Consider the following 24,436-nt stretch of genomic DNA (forward strand, 5'->3'; position numbering starts at 1 on the left):
CTGGCTCACAAGTCCCCACTCTTGGGAGGACGGTGGTGAGAGGATGTTATCGCCAAGAGAGGACACTGACAGAGTAGGGATGGTGGCGACAGCCTTCTGGGTTCATTTCATGTCAGAAATGAGGTAGGCCTGGGTGTGACTCTGAGGCTGCCTGCACATCCAAGACCTCCATCATCCATGACTACTCGGGCAGAAAGACTAATAGGAAAGGAGAGGACAGAAGGCTCACTGGAAGAACCACACCCTTCACCCAACAAGCAAATAGGATCACTAAGGGCTTTCGAACCCGACGAAACTCCCATAAGTCCCTGCCTTTCTAGAGAGCTGGCCTAACTGACCAGCACCCCTAAGAACTGATGCCGTTCTAAGAGACAGCTATTTCAAACTCCACACCAATTCCCTCTCTCTTGGCTTCTTAATTAAAAAGAAGTGAGTAACTTTTCAGTCACCTTCAAAGCATCCCCGGGCCACCTCCCCCCACATGAGGATCCGCAGCCCCGAGTTTCCTCATCAAAGGCAGAGTTGTCTCTGGGGGGATTGCGGCCCATGCAAGCTCCACAGCTGGCCTGTTCTCACAGGTCTGTCCCCCAGCTGGGGAGCTGGCACTCGAGGCTGCTGATTTCCAGCAATCAAACCCGGCTCCAGCGCCCTGAGCCAGGTCTCAGCAAAGACAGCTTCAAAGGATCTGCATATTTATGGTAAACTCCTTCCTCGAAATTGAAAATGTATTAGACAGTGACAATCACAGGTTTCTCAGAGCTGCCTCTCCCACCGGCTAGCTATCTGAGCAATGGCTGTTCACTTGGGGACAGGAGGGGCTTGGCTGTCACAGAGACAGCTAAGTCAGAGGGATTGGGGAGAGAGGCATAGACCTGGGCAGGTCCTCTCTATAAGACCATGACATCCTCCATATTGTTTCTCAGCCACTACATGAAGTGCAGACTCACTGACAGGCAGTATGTAGAAGGTTTTTCTGTTGTTCTATATTTGATTGCTTTTGAAGTGGGGAACAAGGGGTCGGGAGGTGGGGAAGGTTGCGAACCCCACCAGCAGGTCCACTCTGATTATCTTCAGAAGAGAAACCACTTCCCCGTGGCTTCTGCTGCTAATGGCTGTAATAAGAATTTCTGCTGCTTCTGCGCCCCTCACGGGTGCAACAGAGCCAGGACTTCAATTGGCAACACAGGAGGATTCCGGACCTGCCTCTGCATGGGATGCTCTCAACAAAGATGGCAGCCAGAGAGAGGAAATGGAGGGAGCCTGACTTTGGGGCAGTGAGCAGGGTCCTGCTGGATCTTAAGAAGTTGGCTCCGGGTTGCCTTCTAAAGACTTTGAGTAGTGGAGTTCACTGTTTGCAAGAGTTCCTTGGATAAGCCATCCTCCGCCTGCCTCTGTTTAGGAAAGTGTTGAAATCATTCCTGAAATGAGCCCTTTGAATTCTGAGCTCGTCTCTGTTTTGGAAAATAAGGCTATCTGCTCAACAACATTACTTTTCCTGGCACTCTCCAGGCCAGCCCTGTCGGTTTCTCCATTTCTATAGAAACGGAGTCAAATGGTTCAGCTGTCCCAGGAAAAGCTGGCCTGGGTCTAGTCTCTATGAAAAGTGTACACGCGGAGGGCCGAGTGTATTACTGGGAAGTCAGTGAGTAGAGTAACTAAATGACCCTGAGGTCCAGGGTTCAGAAGGAATGGGACATTTGAAAAATAAATGCCAGGAAGCCAACTACTGTGGGAAATGAGAACTGAGGATTCAGTCTGAGGTGACTGACGGACCCCCCACGGTCTCAGTGCATCACTTCCGCAGCCTTGTGCATTAAAGAGCGCCAACAATCCCTGGTTCTTCCTCCGTGAGAGAGTGGTAAGCCATGTTCAGTTGGGAACAGGTACAGCCCACTGCTCAGCGAAGGGTAAAATAAGTGGCATATAATCAGAGTACTCTAAGGCAATTGCGGGCTGCAATTTCAGCCCCCTAAGATCTCGAGCTCTTAAGTGGAGTACGGCTCTTTCATCCAGCATTCCCAGCCTATGACAAAGAGTAGATCTTACAGGAAAATTTTAGGCTAATTCTGGAATGGAAAAAATGAAGGAGTGCAGTAAATGCAATCTGTTTTTACATATCTGTGGAGCTGGCAAGGAAGAGGAAGCAGACTATTCTGGAATGTTCCATAGGGTAGAGTTAGGAGACAGAGGTTGACCCAGTGCCTGGAAGAGTCTGAATGTTATCTCTAAAGAGGTTGCTAATTCTCCAGCCCAGATGGGCTCACAGACAGGTTGGGTGTCTCTTTCATGCCCCGACACAAACCGTTCTTGAATTGGATTAGAAGATTAATTAAGAAGCTTAAAGGTGTCCTCTGCTCCCACGTTCTAGGTAAATGTTGCATAATGGAGGGGCCTGGACACTGAGGATGAGGAAGCTTGACCCAAACTGGGCTCTTGAGCCTGCCATTTCCCACCTTGATGAAGATGGATATATTTTTTAATCTCTCTGCCTTTGATTTTCCACCTACAAGACGACAGAACAGTTTTCATGCCAGGCTGATAAAAGAATGTAAAAATTTTAAATATATATGTACGCCACCCAGCACAGTACATCATGTAGGCGACAATAAATGTGGGCTATTATTATGATGTCAGGGGAGCCAGCTTTGCACATAAGTATAGCCATTCAAACACAGTGCCAGGCAGAGCTATTTTCAATCATCTTCCGATCCTAGGAGACCAAATACGAGGGGTTACTACGCACGGAAAGAAAACTGAGCCCACCCTGCTTGGGATACACAGCGAACCAATGACGAAGAGGCAGATTTGCATCTTTAGTTAGGGATGTCAAACCCCAAAGGCTTAATTAGACCCTGTTAAGCCATTTCCGATCCTTGGATGAAAGGTATGCTCATCTTATTACAACACTAACAACGTTGCTCAAGGGATGCTCACAGTGGTCTCTGATCTTCAGACTAAGTTAAATGAAGGAAATTAACGGTCTCCTAAAGACTTCCTTCTTTTCCTTCTAGCTTCTTTCAAGGAGGATTTTTCCCAGACAGGAAGGGAGACAACACCACTGTTACGGCCCTCTGCACATCTATGGGGGAGAGGGGGCAGCGACAACAAATGCTATGGCTTGAGACATGGAGAGACTCAGGCAGTACTGTTGACTTTTATACCTATAAATACTGGGGAGATGGTTCAGAATGTCCCCTACAGGACAACCTAAGGAGGAGCTCATTCCTCCAAATGTGTGGTAGTGGAAATTCCCAAGATGGCAAACACTCTCCACGCAGAATCAAAATAGTAATTTTTTTAAAATGTTAAAAAGAAAAAAAGTCTGAATTCTGAAAGACTATTTTTAAAACGGTAAAAAAAAAATCCTTTAATCAGCCACCGGCAGGGAATATGGTAGTTGGTTCAGACATTTTACCAATTATAGACCACTGAGTCCCTGCATGGTGCTTTCTAAATAATCAAAACCAGCTCTTAATAGTAGTTCTCCCAGACAGGAGAGAAAGAACAGAACCAAAGCCAAATGAAAAGATGTCATTACTAAAGAAAGCCCATCCCAGCAGGGTGCTAGAATCGATGGTGGCAGCCGGGTTCAAGCAACCAGAAGCAAGACTAGGGTTGAGAACTTCAGGTACCCAAGAGCAGGAAGGGAAACCAGGCGTAGAAGAGGCCAGAACGTGGGTTTTAGAGTTAGACAAACTTGAATATAAATTCCAGTCTTTCCAGGTTCTTGACAGGAGAGAGGGAGGTATGGTGTGGTGTGGTGTGGTGTGGTGTGTGTGTGTGTGTGTGTGTGTGTGTGTGTGTGTGTTGTATGCATATGAGCATATAGTTATATGTTCACCTATGCACACATTTGAATACTAGAGAAAAACATCCGATGTCTTACTCTAGCGACCTCTGCTTTACTGCCTTGAGAGAGGGTCTCTCACAGAACCTGAAGTCGCTTTCACATTACAGTGAGGCTGACCAGCTAGGAAGCTCTGCCTCTGTCCTACAGTGCAGGGGTTACAGGCTTACACAGACACACCCAGCTTTTCAATGTGGGTGCAGTGGATTTGAACTCAGCTCTGCAGGTCTGCTGAGCTTGCAGTTTCCTACTGAATAAGCTATCTGGTCTACCTTAAAGAGCCATCCTCAGGATGTGGTGAGGTCTGCCCAAAGCGCCACAGATGACTCGCATCGATTTCTCTCTGGCTCCTTGTCAATTCCTTTCCCGCACCAATATTCACCTTGGAAAGAACTGGGAGACTATCGGAGCAGAGGTACTGACATTCCTCCTGTCCTGGGAGAGAAGCCTAATTAGTTATCCCTCCTTAAACCATTTCTTCACCCTGCAATAAGCAGGGAAGGACGCCCGCCCGTCAAGAGGCAAAGATTGGGTGGTGATTGGGATGGGACCTGGGGACCGGTGCTGGGAAGCTGCATCTGTGCACGAGACACATCATACGTGGCTTCCAGTTGGTGCTCACGGCACCTGAAACAGACAGAAAAGCCGCTGGACAGCCTCCAGACTCGCTGAAAAGCCGAGGTCATAAAGAATATTCTCACTGTCCACTTTCTAAGTCCAGTCAGGACTGGGTGTTCCTTCGGGTAGCCAAAGGTCAAAATGACAGTCGTCTTAATGGTCACTTGTGTGGCAGATTCCATTCAGTGTTATTAGCTCAAAACAACGGGGTGGGGCACAGAGAGGCCAAACCAACAAAACAACTCTGCTCATACAACTACTCTCTTATTAGCACGGTGTTTGCCAAAGGCTAGCCTGTGGTCACCCCATCATGCTAATCACACGGGAGGGTGGGGCTGCTAGCTAAACTAACAGATTCCTAGAACACAGCGCTTAACTAAATGAGAGGCAGAGCCCTGGAGCCTGGGGATGCACCTCATAAAGCACCCTGGAGCGGACGTATGTTTGAGAGGCCCACTGCTTACCGCTAGTGGGCGCTGCTGATGCAGAGGTAGCCACCACATGAAGAAAGCCCCAAGGCAGACAGACTCCTGGGTCCTGGCCAGGCTGGGCTGGAAATGGTACCTGGGGGGCAGGGCTGCTGATGGTGACTCCTTTCCATGTTCATTATAAAATAGGCATTTTAAAAATTCATTACTGAAAAACATGTTAACGGGGGGAAAAAAAAAAAAGAGTCCTGTAAAACAATTCAACATTCCATTCGCCTTTCCGATGCGGTTTCTGAAAGTCATCTTGAAGGGGTTCTCACCAATAAAGTTAATTTTATCGGCGTGTAATACTAATTGGATCAGTATGCTCAGTTCTATGCAGTTCTGTTGTATTGGTCTGGTGGTATTGGAAATCGGTGGGGTGGGGTGGGGGGAAGACACTCTACCACTGACCTTAGCCTCCTGCCTCTATCCCTTCATATATTTTTAATACTGATTTCTGTAAGTTTTTTTTACAAGATGTGTTTATGTTCTTTGTGTATTCAGATTATGAATTCTCTATTTGCATGTACACCTGCATCTGCATGCCAGACGAGGGCATCAGATGCCATTACAGATGGTTGTGAGCCACCATGTAGGTGCTGGGATTCAAACCTGGGTCCTCTGGAAGAGCAGCCAGTGCTCCTAACTACTGAGCCATTTCTCCAGCCCTGATTTCTATCAGTTTTGGAAACTACAAGTTTTTTTCTAGTTCTTTGAGAAATTCATACAATGTGATTTGACTGTATTCACCCTTCTTCCCCCAGCTCCTCCCCAGCCTGAATGGCACCTGGGACAGAAGCAGAATGAAGGCAGAGAGAGGCATGAGCCCCATCAGCTATCTGTCAACGGGGAGTGGACAGAGAGATGGAGCATGCCGTGAAAGAGGCACAGGAAGTGAACTCTTTCCTGGATCACTGTAGGGAAGAATCGAGGTCCAGGGGAGGTTGGCAAAGGCTGGGCCCGGGGCTCTCTGGGCTGGGCTGAGGCTCTCTGGGCTGGGCTGGGGCTCTCTGGGCTGGGTTGGAGCTCTCTGGGCTGGGCCGGGGCTCTCTGGGCTGGGCTGGGGCTCTCTGGGCTGGGTTGGGGCTCTCTGGGCTGGGTTGGGGCTCTCTGGGCTGGGTTGGAACTCTCTGGGCTGGGCCGGGGCTCTCTGGGCTGGGCCGGGGCTCTCTGGGCTGGGCTGGGGCTCTCTGGGCTGGGTTAGAGCTCTCTGGGCTGGGCCAGGACTATCTGGGCTGGGCTGGGGCTCTCTGGGCTGGGCTGGGGCTCTCTGGGCTGGGCTGGGGCTCTCTGGGCTGGGCTGGGGCTCTCTGGGCTGGGCTGGGGCTCTCTGGGCTGGGCTAGGGCTCTCTGGGCTGGGTTGGAACTCTCTGGGCTGGGTCGGGGCTCTCTGGGCTGGGTTGGAGCTCTCTGGGCTGGGGTTCTCTGGGCTGGGTTGGAGCTCTCTGGGCTGGGCTGGGGCTTTCTGGGCTGGGCTGGGGCTTTCTGGGCTGGGCCGGGGCTTTCCAGGCTGGGTCTGGAGCAGCCTGAGCAGCCTGTTCTAACCACTCCTCCGATGCTATGCTCTTCACACTGGGACTCTTTACCCAGTTGTATTTGTCTCAGAGAACTTAGCAGGCTGGCATAATGTTACATATGTATTTTTTTTGCCTGTCATCTGTCCCCTGCTAGAGCATATGTTGCACAAAAGCAGATCTTTCTCATCTTAAGCCCTAGAAGGGCGACAGCAGCACTCAACAGGTATCAACTTGAAAGAGTGAATGAACGATCTTTAGTCAGATCCCCCAAGAAGATTGGGGCTCAGGGAAAAGTCTCCCTGACAATTTTCCCAGAGGCTGGCAGCCTCCTCATTCAGGGATGGTAAGCCATGGGGCATGATTTGAGTTTAATAGTCCCAAATTGCAGCTCTCGTTCTCTCTGTGTTTTTTTTTCCTACATCACTTACTCTCACCAGACTGTGAACTCTCTCAGTCTAAAGGCTACATCTGCTTTCCCCAGACCCAGCGTGATGTCTGACACACAGCAGATGCTCCATAAAGACCTGTTGGGTAAATGAAGGAACCACCCCACAATTCCAGTTACCAACCTGTCTGAGGAGATGTGAGAAGTGCCACCATCCCACACAGCTCCCATCTTGAGCTGGAGGTGCTGCTGACATTCATCATCAGGCCTCAGAGGCCATCTCCCTTTCCCTGGGATCCTTTTTTCTCTTCTGTTCTCTTCCAAGAAGAGTGGCCTTCCAAAATGTCACTGAGAGCTCTCTGGGGCCCATGTAAGGTCAAGGGTCCCTTGGATGGTGTGGCAAGAGACAGGTGAGATAGGGTTCTATGTTCTATGCTTCTGTGATGGTCACCCTGGATACCCGTTGGCCAGATCTGTTCCTGGGTCCAATCCTGGGCCTTCCTTCCCAGATCCCCAAGGGGTAGAATCTAAAAATGGCACATTTGGCAATTGCCAAGCTTTGTACATAATTTACAATAATGTCTTCGGCTTTAGGCAAGTCATACATGGATCCCAAACCAGTTGTGTCATGACTTAATTGTTCAAGGACAAATCAGTCATAAACTTCACAAACAAGTGAGGGCATTCATACAAAGTACCCATTTGGGAGATAGAAAGAGGGATGAATCAGTAACACGTTTTACCTATAGACATGAGAACTTGGGTTCCAATGTCCAATACACACAGAAAGAGTTGGCATAGTGGTGTGTGGCTATAATCCCAGTACGGGAGAGGTAGAAACCAGTGGGTCCTCAGGTCTCACTAGCCAGCGAGTCTAGCTGAACTAATGTGCTCTGGTTCAATAAGAGAACTTATCGCAATAAATAAATAAATAAATAAATAAATAAATAAATAAATAAATAAGGTGGGGAGCTTTAGAGCTAGATACTCAACCCCAACTTCATATGTACCCAGACAGGTACACATATGAACATATACATGAACACAAATATACCTCACACAATGTACCTATTTTGTTAAAGATGGAAGGTAAATATAAGTGTCTACCTTGTACTTACCATGGCAGAAGGCATATGGTAAGTGTTCAATATGAGAGTGGCTATCATAATGTTGCTGATGGTGAAGATAAAGCTAGGTCTTCCTAATTCGCTGGAAGGGTGGCTACAGAAAATTCTGAGTCCTACAGTGGGATGTTCCCGCATCCAACCTCTGGGACAGTCAGGAGATCTTTACTATTTGCCTGCTTCCTACTGTAATTGGTGTCTGGCTCAGTCTTCCCAGCCTTCCCTGCCTTGGAGAGGCCTCAGGGATGGAGATGAGAGAGATGTTTAGAGAGAGTTGGAGTGGCCGTCAGAGTCTGTTTCCTCTGGTAGAAGATTGGAGAAAGGGGAACTAGAGGGTTTAATGGAGAAGGAAGAACCGTACAGAAAACCGAAGGACTCTGAAGGGGACAGTGTCCCTGAGGTGATGGAGACAGAGAGCTGAAGACAGAGGAGCATGGGAGGGGTGGGATGGAGAAGGGGCAGGCTACCCAACACAAAGAGCCATCCATTGTACCCCACATGGGATCCACCCTTTGCCTTAGGGATGGTGCCCTGGAGTCCAGCAGGAGTTCCAGGCTTGGAGGAATCCCCAAACACTTTCCATTGCCCCCAGAAAAGATCAGTCTGAGAGTGTAGAGGAACCGGGCACTCCTTTATAAGTGATAACCCCTTGTCTCCTCCCTCTGCAAGGCATATTGCTGGAAGAGCCCATGTGGGCTGAGGTGGGACCCAGAAAGGAAGGTGGCGACTGAGGTCCAGGAGCCTAGATCAGAACGGATGCAGGCTGCTTGCTATTTGGGGAGACACTTGACATCGGGAGGCCGCTGGAACCAGAGACAGAGAAAAGGGCAAAGAGGGGGTATCCAACACTTTGGCAGCGTAGGTGGGCTTACCTGCCGAAACCCATTCCTGGTGAACTGTAAGATTTTCAAGGCATAGTTGGACCTCTGGCCTTTGCTGTTGAATTCAATGTGGCCGGTAAGACCTTCCAATTCTACCTGTCCAAGAGAGAGTGAGTTACAGCATCAAATAGACCCCGCCAGAGCTGGCCCCAGATAACTTTCTACTCCAGGTAACATGCTATTTCATGGTGTTTGGAAAACCTCTTCTATCCACTCTGAAGCCACAGACTCGGAGTACAGAAAAAGGGGACCCACACCCAGCAACCCCGAACCAACTATGTAAGCCAATAGGAGCCACCACATAGACTTAAGGTCAAATTTAGCACTCCCTGTTCCGTAAGCATGTGGGCGGGGGTGGGGGTAAGGGGTTGTTATGAGCATCTTCCTTTTTTGGGAATCTGCTGACCCTGGGCCTGCAGGAAGTCAGGGTACTCCTGACCTGCTTCAAAAATAGAAGACCCTCCACGCCTTCTCTCTCTAATGGAAGATGTCTTCTCTGTGAATGAAAAACACGACTGGAGAGAGAACACTGGGAAAATCAAGCATCGAGCTAGGAGTCTGCAGGCTGAGCCTCTTGAGGGACCCTCTGTTCCAGCATCACGGTCCCCTCCCAGATGTGCTGATCTGTCCAGGGGCTACTACTGGGCAGGGGCCAGGATGCAGCAGAATTCAGAACTCCTTTCTAGCATAAGATTTAAGAACAATTGTCTTGGGAATAAGCTGGCCATGGGTTCTTGCCAAGAGTGTTAAGAACTGGGAACAAATGAACCTATGACCCGCTCAATACAGGTGATGTATTAGCCAGGGCTGTGACCTACCAGGGTAGCCCTGTATCAAGCATCCACCCCTGAGGCTGGCCTTCAGGACCAAGCCTTCAGCTGCTCCTCACCATGCGCAGGTAGTTCATGAGGCTGGTGCCGTGCTGCCAGATCTGGGCTGAGCCACAGGACAGGGGTTTCACACCAATCTCCTGGCTCCGGTTCAGTTCCTGTACCGCTGTCACCACAGCGTAGACGGCATCAAACAGCAGGGCTGAGGACAACTGGGAGAAGCGGAGAGAGCAGATGGTAGCAGGGAGAGAAAAGAGGACAAAGAGGGGGAAGGAGAAAGCACACAAAGGCAAATAAGTTCACAGCCCTCTGCCTACCCCTCCTCTTTTCTCACCCACTTCTGCTGGTGGTCCAAGTCTGCTATCAAGGCTTTGCAATTTACATCCTACTGACAAGGCTGCTATGTCTTGAAGCATCAAGGTATATCTTTGGACTCCAAATACATTCATTCTCTCTCTCTCTCTCTCTCTCTCTCTCTCTCTCTCTCTCTCTCTCTCTCTCACACACTCTCTCTCTCTCTCTCTCTCCATGTATGTCTGTGGATCCTGTGTGTATAATGCCCAAGAAATCCAGAAGAGGTTTTCAGATCCCCCTGGAACTGGAATTACAGATAGTTCTGAGCCACCGTGTGGGTGTTGGGAACCAAATCACAGTCCCCTAGAAGAGCAACCAGGTGCTCTTAACCTCTAGGTCAGCTCTCCAGCCCCCAAGAGATAGCTTGATTTGAATTCAGTCTTGGCTGACATCTGCCTAATGAGTAAAGTCAATGTTTGCAGTCTTGGTGATGGGAAAGGCCAAGGGGGCTGGGTGGCTAGAGAGAGTAGAAGCACAGCTGACTTGTCCCTGGGGAGTGTACCATCCAGGCAGAGCTGCAAATGTACAAAGCCTCTACAAGAAATGAAGTCCTGTCCAGTGTGGTCAGCATTGTCCACAGGGCTGAGAAAAGCAGGAAGGCAGGAAGAAGGCCCTGGAGAAATAATACTGAGGTTCCAGGGGGCTAGAGTGCCGGGGGCCTAGGGTGCTGGGGGGAGGGGCTAGTTCCTCCATGGTGCCTGGCCCTGGCAATCAGTTCTTTCCCTGCCAAGCCCTCTTGCTCATCAGAAGACAGCTTTGGGAGGAACTGGAGGAGCTCATCCCATGTGTGGTGGAGTTCTTAACCCTCCCTTCTTTCTGGCCAGGCTCCAGGACACTCTTCTTCCACGGTTGGAGGGAAGGAGGCCACAGCCCTCCACTCAGAGGTCACATAGCATGGGATGGCAAGGTACAAAGGGAAGAACTTGGGAGCCTAGCTCTACGCCAGCCCCTCCTTTGGATGCTGAGGGATCCTGAGCATCTTGGCAAACCTCAGGCAGGGACAGCTCATAGCCCTAAGAGAGGCAGCATCCGGCTCACAAATCTCAAAGGTCATCCGTTACAGGGCCGAGCATTTCTACAAGCGGGGCCCGCACAGCACAATCTCACGTCCAGGGAGTCGGCAGTGCTCCGGGGGCAGGCATTAGGGAGCAGGAGGAAGAGGATGCCACGAGGCTAGGAAGCAGACTGGACAGTTATCTGCATTCCCTACATGGCTACACTAAGGGCTGCGGTCTCTAATAGGCACTGGGGGTGCTGACGTCAGGGAGTCTTTCCAAACACAGTGTCAGGGGAGGGCAGCCCACAATCGGGTTCAGCTACATTGCAAAGGCACTTAGCCAATGTAGCCTCTCTTCCTTCCCCTCACTCTTTCCCTCCCTTTCTCCCCTCCCCCATTTCCCCCTCCCCCATTCCCCCTCCCCCCCTCTCTCTCTCCCACTCCTTGCTGCTTCTTTCTACTCCTATCCAGACCTTGCTATGGACAGCAGGTCCTATCAAGGTACGTCGGCATCTCTGCAGTCTATAGAGATACCCAGAAAAGCCACTGAGTCCTTGCTGCCTCCGTCAAGTCTCTGTCTTCCCAACCCCATCTGACTTCCTTTATGCACCTTGGCCTTAGATCGACCTGTGATCTGAAGTCTAGGCAGACAAGGGTATCCGAATCCCAGTGCCCGATACTGTTTTCCTTCTCTCTCTAAATAGTACTGTTCCTGGATGCGATGCCTGGAGCCACGGCTTAGCTCTAGGCTGAGCATGGAGGTGACACCAAAGGTGACCGATTCAAGGGTGAAGGGGTCTGGGCCTCCAGCTACCTTCCCCTCAAGTGTTGCTCTGCTGTGTGACACCACACTGCATTTTTATTGGGGTCCTGCTACCAGCAACTGAGAGCATCCTACAGAATAGAGGACCCAGGGATCTCCCGTCTCTCAGAGCAGTGTTGCTCAGGGTCCCAAGAGAGGTCTGTAACCTATCCCCTCTTGAGGTCTCTTCCTCTCCTGGAGGCCGTGCATTGGTTTCTGGGGGAACCATGCATGATTTCAGAAGAAGCCAGGGCATGCCATCATCTCCCTTCCTGCCATATGGTTGCTTTGCTATTACTGCTGGAGTGAAGTTTCCTTGGCTGATGCTCTCTCTCTCTCCCTCTCCCTCTCTCTTACACAAACACACATGCATATGTATTCAGATGTGTACATGTATATACACAAGTGTATTGTGAGTGCATGTGCACCTGTGTTCACAAGCATGTCTTCCTCTATCCCTCTCTTCCTTCTTTTTTTGAGGCAGGGGGTCTCTCACGGAACCCGGGACTCATCAATTGGCCAGACTAGCTGTCCATCAAGTCCTAGGACTCCTCTTGCTTCCACCTCCCCAATACTGGGGTCACTGGTGTGTAGCACTAGCCTAGCTTTTATGTGGGGTAGAACCTCGGGTCCTTTTGCTTGCACAGCAAGCACTTTGCCCAAACATCTATCTCCCTAGCCCTAGCTGATGTTCTTATTCGTATGTTATCCAAATGCTGGGAGGTCAGTGTGTGCCTGCACCCTCATCCTTCCATGATGTCCTTCCTCATCACCAACTCCAGGGCCTTAACGATCACTTGGATCCTTCTTGTAATTACAATTCAAGTTGGGGACACTGTGGCAGGGGCCAAGTGTGTGGAAAATTGTCAGGGTTCCTATCTCATCTCTACCCACATACAGCCTTCAGTTGGGTCAAGTGTCCCCGAGGACACCACACTTCCTGGGTCTTCTCTGAAGCTGAGCCTGGACTAATTCAAGTTAACTCCCTGTATCCTGGAGCTCAATGTACCCCCAGGAGAGTTCCCTTGGGTCCTTCATCCACCACCAGATGCCCTTCTATAGGCTCCCGGCCATCGACCTAGGGCGCTCACCACATCGTACTCTCTCCTGAGAACTTCCTCCCCTTACCCCTTCATCTAGTCTGTCAGAGTTGCCAGTCTCTCTCCTTCTAACTCTTTTGTCCAGATCCCAGCTACCAGGGAACCAGCCTGCCATTTCTGCCTGCCCGTCGGTGCCTTGTGGTTCAGCTCTTCATTCTCCTAATTGCCTTCTCCCTCTGCTGTTATTGACTAATTCCGTTCAGAAAGCATGTGGGCCATGGTCAGTTAAAAGTGGCTTCTGTCACAAAAGGCTTTGTCCCTGTCTCTACTTCTGGGTCCACTGGGGAAGGGAAGGCAGACATTCCTGCTGTTGCCTCTCTTTCCTTTCTACTTCTTTTTCTTCCCAGGATTGATCCGCTCATCCTTCTGAGGCCCCGGCTGCCCGTCTGTGTGGGTGGGTGCCTGACTCTTGATTTTGTCTCTGCTTAGGCTGTCCCTGTCTCTTCTGAATATTAAATCTCACCAACTGGCTCAATCCTCATTTAAAATCCTCTCTTCTTTCTTGGCAGCAACAGGCTGTTTGGCAAGAAACCTTCTATTCTCTTGTTTTTGTATTTTCATTTGCTTCTTCATTGTTATTTTCTTTTGAGCTGTTTTGCAAATTGTTTCAGGGAATGAAAGACTCTGTATAAATTAAGATGAATCAGTTCTGACTCAGGGAGTTGTGGCTGGCTCCCTCCTCTCCTCCTCCAATGAAAACAAGAATATCTTCTAGACACACACCTGTAACTCCCATCCTCCCCAAAGCAGCAAGGACTGGATTCTCGGCATCTTCCTAGGTGCTCATTTGTTGATGAACCTCTGTAAGCTTAAACTCTGCCCCCCCCAAATAATACCAGGGCAGGGACCACTAAGATCTCATGGACTAGTTCTTACAATCTGGATTGTATTCAATGAAATAAACACTTAATTACAAACATCTGCTTTAGCCTAAATTCTAATTACTTAATCTAGCCATCTGTAATTTTAATGATTTCCCACGATTTTTGTTCTTTGCAGCATGATTAATGGGCACGGCATATGAAACTAGTGGGCGTGTGTGTCCCTTTCTAACACTCCCTCTGTGCTGGCTTTGTCTCCAGCAGGAAGCGCATCTGTGGCGCACCACTGGCCACCTGGAAGCTTCTTGGCCAGGGAAGGCACACTGAGCTTTCTCCAGCTATCTTTAGCCCAGTCCCAAACCCTATAAACTAGACTCCCCACTTGGGGCATCCCACCTGGGATGACGGGAAGGGTGGGGAAGCAAGCAGCTTCTCATCCAAGCCTGAAGAAGAGAGGGAGTCAAGAACTCAATGCTATACAGGAAAGAGAGAAAAACAGGAAGCTACAGGGAGAGAAAGGAAAAAAGAGACTAGAGAGAAAAAACGGAAGCAAAGATGAGGAAAGGGTGGTCTGAGAGGAGGAAGGGACAAGGCATCCCACAGAGCCTGCAGCCTGTGCAGCATTTCTATAATTCAGCAAGGAAGGAAGCCCATGCCACCGTTTCCTGGAAGCTACTCCCTCACCTTCTTCTGGCTTGCTGCCCCGAGGGGCTGGGCTGCTTGCGGTGAGAATTTCTTGGCCTCCAGAGAGGCAGGAAGAGGCAGCCCTTGAAAGGTAAATTGCAAAATGGAGAAGTCTTAGAAGGATATGCAGCTATGGTCCCTGCCACCAGCTTCCTCCCTGGCTCCTGAGGGGTTTAACACCTTCCTTTCTCTCAGAGGCCACACTGCAGAGAGAAGATGGCTGCAAAGTCCCCTACAGGGAGAAGCTGACCTGGGCTTCAGACCTGGCTGTGTTAAAACAAGGATTTTAGAGCTCCTCTCCCCTGTAACCCTGCTCTCCTGGGCCTGTTTTCTCCTTGTCAGAAAGAGATGACCATCTGTGAATTGTTACTGGGATGCCGTGAAGCAGAAAAAGGGCCAAGGCAGGTAATATTATGGGATATGCTGCACTGCTTAGGCAGGAGTAAGCCTAGGTAAGAACAGGCACCCTTCATGCCAGCAAGAAACCCAACGGGCCTGGAAGGGGACTTGGAAGAACCTATGACATCACATGGAGATTGACTTGGGTCTAAGGCTCCGCTTGTTTGTAGAACACTGTCTGCCACCCAGATCCGTTCCAACATTCCCAGGGGCCAGAAGACCCTGCAGCTGGCTAAGAAGGTGACACTCGGGAACACCTGCTGTAGGAGCTTCCATGTGGCAGGAGGGTCTTGGGTCTCAAGAATGAGACAGAAGATGTTCCTACTCTACCCAGGGGGAACCGGGCCCTTCTCCCCATCCAGGTCTTGTGCATAAAGCATGAATGACAAGTCTCGCAGCACTTAAATAAGAGGATGCTCTGAGGAGCAGCTCCTTAGTCTGCTGTATCATTGTGTAAGTATCACGGAGTGCACTTACACAAACGAAGATGACCACGAAGTGGAATCACTGCTGGTCATGTGGTCCTTGGTTGACCAAATCATTGCGGCTAAGCTCTTGACTGGGTTTGCCTGCCACCTTCTAAAAGGCCTTCTCTGACCTCTGCAGACCTCCTCTCTGCATCAATGGGCCTCCAGAACTGTACTCCCAGATGTAGATGGGCTTACCCTCCCCTGCCATGATGTATCTTGGAGACCAATGGCTTTGGATCTGCCTCATTGTATGGAGTATGCTGTTGACCACAGAGCGTGTTGGGGCCCAAGGGCACCTGATAGGACACTTACCGCAGGGCCGGTGAAGGGCACATGGTCACAGTTCTCCTGCCAGGATTGGTTGAGGCTCTGGGAGAACTCTTGGAAGAATGCATGGGACTGGTTGAAAATGGAAAATCCTAAGATGTTGACTCTATCACCCACAAGGCTGTCCATTCTCTGGAGGGAGAACTCCTGGGGAGACGGGGCAATTAGAAAGAGAGAACACAGTTAGGGTGGAGGAAGAGAGGGAAGAACATGGCGGAGCACACCAGGGTGTGAGCCAGTGCAGGACACATGAGGCACCCCACTGGATGCTCAGCATACAGAATAGCTAAGAGCAGTCTTCTGGGATCTGCAGTCCTGGGTCCAGGGAGAAAAGGAATTCAGTAGATTAGCTCCTAAGCAGGGTAAGTACAAGATGCACTGGGTGAAGAGAGAAACGTGGACTATGTGTCATTGGGGGAGGGAAGACCGCATCCTCAGCAGGTCATCTACGAGCCAGGCCTGAAGGATGTGCGGGCATTTTTTTTGCACAGAGAATGTGAATAGACAAGGGATATTCCCTCCAGAAACCATCATGCAAAGGCACTGAGGGGAGAAAGAATGTGGTGATTTGCTGGGCTGCCATTGCACTTTGATGAAGGCATGAGCTCCTCATAGTGTGGATCTACCATCAAAACCACCCCAGAAGTCTTTCTCAAGATGGACCACCATCACTATACCATCTGAGTCTGAGTACACCCGTAGCTGAGTCCAGGGCTTGGGGTGGAATAATCACTACTAGGTCCTTACATCTCATGAACACCAAAGTTCCAGAAGCAATGAATGGATGAATACACAGGATGCATGAAGCCTGGGGAGGATAGAGAGAGGGCTGTGATGGGGGGCCCGAGTGTGAGGGAGCATCCCAGACTATGGAGTCAGAATTTTGTCCTGTAAGTGAGTGGGGGACTGTTCACAGCGGGGTGTCAGAGTCAGGTTTGCTTTCTAGACATGTCAACTGGAAGGTGTGCAGGCAAGGTTGTATGTTTGTAATCATGGTGGTTTCATTCATTTCATAAATATGCAAGCATCTCTCACATGCTAGACACTGTCCTAGGCAGAAAGAGCTTGCATAGGATATGTCCTTGCTACACTCAAGAGCCTTACAGGAGTCAAAGAGGCAGAGAGCAAGGAGCCAAGCACATTATTATTTTGGACAGCTGTGGGTGGGGGAGCAGGGGCTGCTGCAGTCAGAGAACTGGGACACCTGAGGCAGTGACATCTGGAAGTTCAAGGGTCATCCAGTCATCCATGCAGTGATGGTTAATGATGGTTATTAACTTGATAGGTTCTTCAGTCACCTAAGAAATAAGTGGACGTATCTTCAGGGAGTTATTTAGATTATATTAGCCTCTGGCCATGCCTGGGAAGGCTGTCTTGATTAAGTTAATTAAGTGTAGGAAGATACACACTAAAAGTGGGTGGCTCTGGACTGCATAAGAAGGTGAAAGCTAGCCGAACATAAGCGTTCAGTGCTCTCAGCTTCTTGATTAAGGATGTTGTGCCAGGCGGTGGTGGCGCACGCCTTTAATCCCAGCACTCGGGAGGCAGAGGCAGGCAGATTTCTGAGTTCAGGGCCAGCCTGGTCTACAAAGTGAGTTCCAGGACAGCCAGGGCTACACAGAGAGACCCTGCGTCCTCAAGTTCATGCCTCTATTACTTACGTCCCGGTTACGACCGTTACCTTCGACCGTGAGCCAAAATGAAACCTTTTATCCCAACAATGTGCAAGGTGACTTAAGATACAATCCCCACATCATCCGTACCCTGGACTTCCTTTGGCCCCATACAAGCAAAAGTGTGGAGCTTATTCAGCTCATGGGTCCATTCCTGCAAAACTGCTTTCAGATGAGGTCAGGCCATTTCCTCAGACTGGAGCTGTACCCATCACATGCTCATTCTGAATGCTTTATACACAGCTCCCTAGCCCATGGGCACACAGTATTTACAGGCACTAGAATTGCCCTATCAGTCACCCAGCGCGATGGGACAGATGGCGGGTGCCTTAGTTACCCCCTGGCCAGGTGGACACACTGCTTTCCTTTAGATGGTCTCCGTTTCCAGTGACTTTGCTCCCCCAGCTCCTGGTACCCACACCTGTATCTTGCCTCCACCTACGGCCATCACCAGAACCTCAGGCTGCAGGCCTAAGCTCACCTGCCCAGACCCCAGCCTTGTTAGCTTTAGTTTGCACACTGCAGTTACTAAGACTTCTTTGGAGCCACCAACCCCACATAGTGGACTTGGATGAGGATGAAGTATGTTTTGGATTCTGCCACTTTCCCCGTTAGGGGATCACAGGCGTGCCAGAGAATGCATTGATTCATAGGCTGGTATGATGTCCTGTCTTCCTAAGAGGGCAGCTGCCCAACCACAGTGGGCTAACAGCAGGCATGAGGGGGCAGATGGCTAATGAGAAGAGATGTATTTGGCAAGGATGAGGTGACCGAGGCACACGGCCAGACTGTTGTTGGGAAACCAAGGGGCTTTGCTGGCCATGGATTGTGAAGGCTAGGGTTATTCTCTTGTGTTGGCTTCTTTATCAGTGTGGGCAGACATACCGCCTACATGCCCATCCACCTGTACGGCCTGAGAGATGAAGGCACTGACATCTTGTATGTCCATATTCGCGATGGCACTAAGGAGTACAGAGTAGACAACCGCTTCCGGTTCCATATAGGATATGTGACCTTGAGTAAGGCCTTTAATTTTTCTGGCCTTTCCAGCCACACTGTAAGTAGGAAGGATGCTATTGGACATCTTCTAGGAGAGCATGGCCCATCGAACCAACTAAGCAGGGCTCACATGTGCTCAGAGACTAAAGTGGCGAGCACAGGGTCTGCATGGACCTACACTAGGTCCTCTGTGTATATGTTATGCCTATTGGCTTGGTGTTCTTGTGGGACTTCTAACAGCCAGACGGGTGTATCTCTGACTATTTACGCTGCTCTTGGGACTATTTTCCTCCTATCGGGTTGCCTTGTCCAGACTCAATATGAGGGCTTATTGCATCTTGTTTGATCCTGTTTGGCTGTCATTTCTTAGAGGCCTGCTCTTTTTTCTGGAGAAGAAATGGGGACGTGGTGTATCTTGGGGGAGAGGGGAGGGATTGAGAGCAAGTGGGAGTAGTAGAGGGAGAGGAAACAGTGGTCAGGATGTAGTGTGTGAGCAAAGAATGTATTTTCAATAAAAAAAAAAAATTTAAAACCTCCTATGTTATTCCAAGAAACAATCAAGGTGCCGGAGGGATGGCCCTCTGGATAAAAGGCACTTGCCACAAAGCCCAAGGGCCAGAGTTTGGATCCCCGGACCCACGTGGTAGTAGGAGAGAACCAACTCAAGCCAGTTTCTTCTCTGGCCCCTCTGTAGAAACACTGTATCATACACATGGCACAATGCATGCTCACCTCCCCACCTCCCCATCCCTGCCCACACCATTCAATGAATACGTGAAGAAAAGAAGAAACAAGACAGGTATAAAGCCAGGCCCAGCAGCAGCAGCTGGCAAATGAGAAAGAGTCAGAGGACGGTAGTTACTGAAATATGCCCGTGGGATCTAGGCAGCGTCTGACCCTCCCCTGACTTAGTTCTACTTGGAAGCCTGAGGGAGGAAGTACCTCCTTCTGCCTGCGGTATGTTCTGGGCAGAGTAAGAATGAAAGGGTTAATTGCAGCCACTCTGAAGCAGTTCCCCCAGAAGCCAGCCAGTCTGTCTTCCTGTCTTTCATTTCCTACCTTCTTTTCTCCCCTGACTACTTCTATTTCCTAGTTTCAAAGGCCTCTTAAGATAAAACGATTTCGGGGGCTTCCTTGGTGATTCATGCTATATACGATGACTCGTGGGAGAGAGAGCTCACAGAAGGACAAGAAAGGGGTGGCAGGCCCTTTTACTGCAATTTCCCAGACACGCCAGGTTTTTACTCTGCTAGCATCTGTACTGTTGGAGCGTGTGTGTGTGTGTGTGTGTGTGTGTGTGTGTGTGTGTGTATGTGTGTGTGTGTGTGTGTGTGTGTGTGTGTGTGTGTGAACTTAGGATCTCCCACTGCTTCTGAAGCAAACTTTCTGAGAGAGTTCAGGAAATGGTGACAGCTNGCAATTTCCCAGACACGCCAGGTTTTTACTCTGCTAGCATCTGTACTGTTGGAGCGTGTGTGTGTGTGTGTGTGTGTGTGTGTGTGTGTGTGTGTGTGTGTGTATGTGTGTGTGTGTGTGTGTGTGTGTGTGTGAACTTAGGATCTCCCACTGCTTCTGAAGCAAACTTTCTGAGAGAGTTCAGGAAATGGTGACAGCTACCCACTTTCATACAATGAAAACCTTCTAAGACAGTATTTCCCGAAGTCTCTTCCCGAAGACATTAGCTTCCCAGGAAAAGTGGACAGCAATTTCACTAAAACAAGGTTGCATGCTCAGATAATGTTAAAAACACTCACTTATTCTTTCTGGCTCTTTAAGATTCACAGCACACCCCTGCACACTGAAGGCTGAATGAAGTCCCGCAGTGGAGCTGGCTTAATTTTGTTTAATCTTGAATTTTTCAAACACATTGACTACGGAATATATATCTCCCCCCCTTTAAATCTGTGTCTCCCAGTCCCATTCTGCAGAACACAATTTGGGCCCTGCTACCTTAAACACATTCAGAGAAACATTATAAACCCCAAAGAAGGTGGAGGAGATGTGAGGCCAAGACAAATATTCCATAAAATTAACAAAATTCAGGCTTGGAAGAGAGGAAGTTTTGTCTGATTTTTGCTCCCTGTCTCTAGCTTTAACCATGAATGTACACACAGCCCCTTCAGGTCCCTGCAGCCTTCCTGTCTCCTCTACCCTCTGCCCAGCCTGACTGACCCTTTCAGAAAACAATGGACAGCCTAGGAGTGTTCCTGGGAGGGAATCCTCCTGTAGCCACCACTGTAGTCATCTACATTACCAAGCACTATCTTATACCCATGGAAGGTATAAGAATACGAGCACAGGTTATGCCAGTCTACCTGCACATTCTGGTGTGTGTGTGTGTGTGTGTGTGTGTGTGTGTGCGCGCGCGCGCGCGCGCGCATGTGCGCGTGTGCGCGCGCACGCGCATGTGCATGTTTGTTTATGTTATAGCGTGTAAAATCCAAATAAATAGAGTTGAAGACGAGGTCAGACCAGGGAGTGTTTCAATGCATGGAAGACTGCTCTGTGGGTGAGGGCTGTGTGGAATTGTCGCCATAGGTGGTAGCACTCAATCCAGCTTCCTGTTTCTCTAGAAGAGGTGACATTTCCCAGGTTCTGGTTTACACATAGGCATCCATTCTTGGATTGACTTGAGGAACCTCTGTGGCCCATTCATCCAGGAAGTAAGGGTAAGCTGTGGGTAGGGCACTGAACGGGAGACAAGGGAAGGGAAGGTGTTCAAGGGAGAAGAGAGGGGCGGGGAAACTGAGGTTACCACTGATCTGTTCTCCTCCTCCTTCTCCTCCTCCTCCTCCTCCTCCTCCTCCTCCTCCTTCTCTCCCTCCTCCTCCTCCTCTTCCTTTCCTTGCTTCTGCAAGAAGCCATTCTAGGCTATTTTTCAAATGAGAGATTTCCTAGCCACACGTCTAACCCTTTCTCGGATCCAAATATCAAGAGACACAGCTTGGGTGCCAAGGGTTCAGAACAGGGGGTGGAAAACAAATCCATGCTCATGGGCAGCTTCTGACCAGGACAAGGGGGGGGGGAAGGTGTCCTCTCTGAGACCCCTGTGCCTATGCTAACCAGCCAAGTCCGTTAGTCAACCCAGAGACAGGCCAAGTTTTGTCAGTTGTCACTGCAAGTGTAAGAGCTCTTCATGACCCATTGCTTCAGCCTGTGTCTGACTTCAAGGGAAAAAGCAAGAAGCCAAGTCAAGACCATCCCCTAGCCCAAGCGACCCTTCCCCTTCATATTCCTAGGCCAAACGTGCATCCTAGTCTCTGGCACCTAAGCTCGAGACTGAAGACAAAAGCCTCGGCTCCCTCCTTTTGAAACTCTCTATGCCCAGTTCATTGCTGATGCTGTCAAATCCTGTCTCCCAAATCTCTCTGGACTTTATCCCTTCCTTTCCGGCCCTACCGGTGCTGGCCCTCATCCTCTCCCTTTTGTGGGGGCAGCATATTCAATGCAGATCTTGCAGCTGATATTGAGAGGCAAAGTCACTATATTGCACAACTCCATTTTTGTCCTGAAGACAGTGCAATAGGGCCTACTGGGCTTGTGCAGTGGGATAATCTCATTGGGAAACAAAGTCAGGTGTTAGGAAGTAGAGACAGGTTTGGGGTTTAACGCTCATTTGCGCAGGTCCTAGCCAGGAGGTCCATGGAGATCTCTGCAGTGTCAATTCCTTTACCTATAATAGAATGAGCATCCACCTCGTAGAAGGGTGCCCAGCACAGAGGAACCCCAGACACATGAGTTCCCTTGTTTCTAAGCACAGTCAGTCTTTGTGCTTTTAACAAAGAGGGCCCAAGCACCCTTCTTCTCCCTTCTTTCTGGCTTCCATGAGCTATATCTGGGCCCTACCTCATAGAAAATATCTGGCCTGTGGGCTTTTCCACACTCACTTGTCTTCCACTTCCCTCTGCAGGAAGTTACACTTAGCTCCTTGTCAAATGAGAAAGGCTCAACTAAGTTGTCATAAGGTGTTAAGTGTTGAGTGAGGTCACTTGTGCCCAGATAGGAAGGCTAGCGTTCAAGTTCTGAACTTTTTCAAGCCTGAATATCATTTACAAAGTTGACTATAGTACTAACTGCTAACAATCTACTGGCCAGACTGAAGTAAGCATATTTCACCCACGATCTCGGTTTTCCTCAGAGCAAGCCTGGGGCATGGCAGTTAATCTTGACTATTTCGTGGCATCAGAATGGAGACCCTGAGCATCACAGTGGCTCTCCCAGGGCCGCAAAGCTGGGAAAAGGGAGTTGTGAGTTCAAACCCAGGTTCTGCTGAGCTCCAACCCAGGGCTCTGTGTTTGTGTACAACGTCCTCATCTTAAAACCAGAGAAGTACTATGATTCCATTGGGACCATGCTATGAAATAACCAAGGAAACCAAGTCAAAGCTAATCTCGGAACACACAGGTGGCAATGGCACACCGAATAGCCTGAGGAGGGGCCATGAGGCGTTGGCTGAGTTTCTTTGTGAGGGGGAGTTTTCGTACTAGGAAGCCTGGGGCTTTGCCTTAACTCCAGATTGAGCACCTGGATGGCAATGGCTCACAAGCAAAGCTGTGGCTGTTCCTCTGTGCAGCACGAGGAACCCACTGAATTAAGAGCAGTGCTAGCTGCCCACAAGGGGAGGAAGAATTAGGAGCAGACGCGAGCAAATTGGAGACGCGTGTGGCAAGGATGGTACGGAGCCTCAAGAACTTCGCCAGCTTCTGCAGGGAGCTGGTCGGGAGCTACTGCTAGCCCTAGGAAAGCCTCTCTTTGGTGGCCTCTGCTTTCGAGTCATTTATCACATGCGTCCATGTGTCACTGACAGGCAGTAAGGAAGACAGTGTGGCTTTGTGGTGTGTCAGCCACCGCAAAGGCTGCCTCTCAGCTTTGGCATGAGGGCGCAGGCTCCCGTTGACACTTGAACCTTGCTGGCCCTCTTAATTTTCACTTGATTGTCTCAGTACCACTAGGGCCGCTGGAACTCTTCCCAGTTTAGCCTCCGGGACCCAGCTGGGCTGTGACTGTCCTTGTGGCCCCTTCATTCCAGAACACGTCAAGTTTCTCAACGGTTGTATGGAATTCAGCCCCCTTCTCAGCGGGATTTTCTGCCGCTCTCATCCGGCCTTTGGTTCCCACAGCCCCACGTTCAGCCTCAGCCCCTAACCAGCCTGAGAGGGGCGGTCACAGCCTTACGTCACCTCAACTACAGGAATTTCCTAAACACCCATCTATCCTTGAGTATGCTCATACCTGCTTCCACTGGCGTGGCTCTACACAGCTGACAAAGGTACTTTCCTGAGTCACCTTGGGTTCCTCCCACCACGCTATCACAGGGGGGCGGAGTTCCACACATTCCCATTTAGAGAAAGAAGAAGCCAAGTTCCCAGAAGTCAGTGTTTTCCCCAAAAGACAGAAATGGGAGGAGATCCTGCTGCAGACAACATCGGATCCTATTTCATTCCCGCCGCACACTCAGCACTAGGCAAGGCCGCCAGGACATGCAGTCACACACGTCTCCTCCCTGAGGTAGTTAATGACTGACAACTTAAAACGCTGTCACCCCAGGAGTCCAAGAACACCAAAGACTCCAATTTCCTAACCTGTTATTACGATGCGGGGAGGATGGGAGGAATCCAGAGATGGCATCACCCCTCGACTTGAACCCAGTATCCTCCCACCCCACTTGGCTCCTCTCCCTTGGTGCCCTATCCGTGAATGTCACCATTACCCACCAATCTTTCAAGCTAGAATTTGGACGTCGCCCTCCGCTTCGTTCATTCTCCCACCAGCCACAGCTCCCTCTGCAAGCCTGTGCGCTTTCGTTGGCATCTACCTGAGGCCGTTTTCCCTTCATCCCACCCCATGGCTCTGTCCTCTGCCCTCCTTCCCTATCGACTGACCATCTTCATCTCAATTCTGGAAGTCCTCACCATCTCGGGCCGACCTTTCCTCTGGTTTTGTCATTCACCAACTTCCTTTGCCTTGCTATTGCTGGAGGGGTGTTTGTGGAATATAAATTTGCTAGTGAACGTTCAATACCCCCATCTGCCCAAGTTGTACACAAGACATAGTTAGACACACAAGTCCTTGCACGATTCAGGCCCACCTTTTATGCAGTCCCCACCTTGACCTCCATCGAACACAGTTTGGAACAGG

The 24,436-nt window shown here is 49.9% G+C and overlaps 1 protein-coding gene across 2 annotated transcripts in view; it reads right to left on the reverse strand.

Annotated features, from left to right (window-relative positions):
* The window catches only part of Grik4 (glutamate ionotropic receptor kainate type subunit 4), a 417,019-nt gene that overhangs the window by 91,509 nt on the left and 301,074 nt on the right, over window positions 1–24,436 (reverse strand). For both annotated transcript variants that reach the window (XM_021205965.1, XM_029543599.1), the window contains 3 exons: window positions 15,612–15,773; window positions 9,732–9,884; window positions 8,834–8,938 (listed from right to left, as the gene is read on the reverse strand). In XM_021205965.1, coding sequence (XP_021061624.1) covers window positions 8,834–8,938; window positions 9,732–9,884; window positions 15,612–15,773 — 420 coding nt within the window. The remainder of the gene's footprint in view (window positions 1–8,833; window positions 8,939–9,731; window positions 9,885–15,611; window positions 15,774–24,436) is intronic.

The sequence above is a fragment of the Mus pahari genome, chromosome 10 (genome assembly GCF_900095145.1).
Source record: "Mus pahari chromosome 10, PAHARI_EIJ_v1.1, whole genome shotgun sequence".
Taxonomy (NCBI): domain Eukaryota; kingdom Metazoa; phylum Chordata; class Mammalia; order Rodentia; family Muridae; genus Mus; species Mus pahari.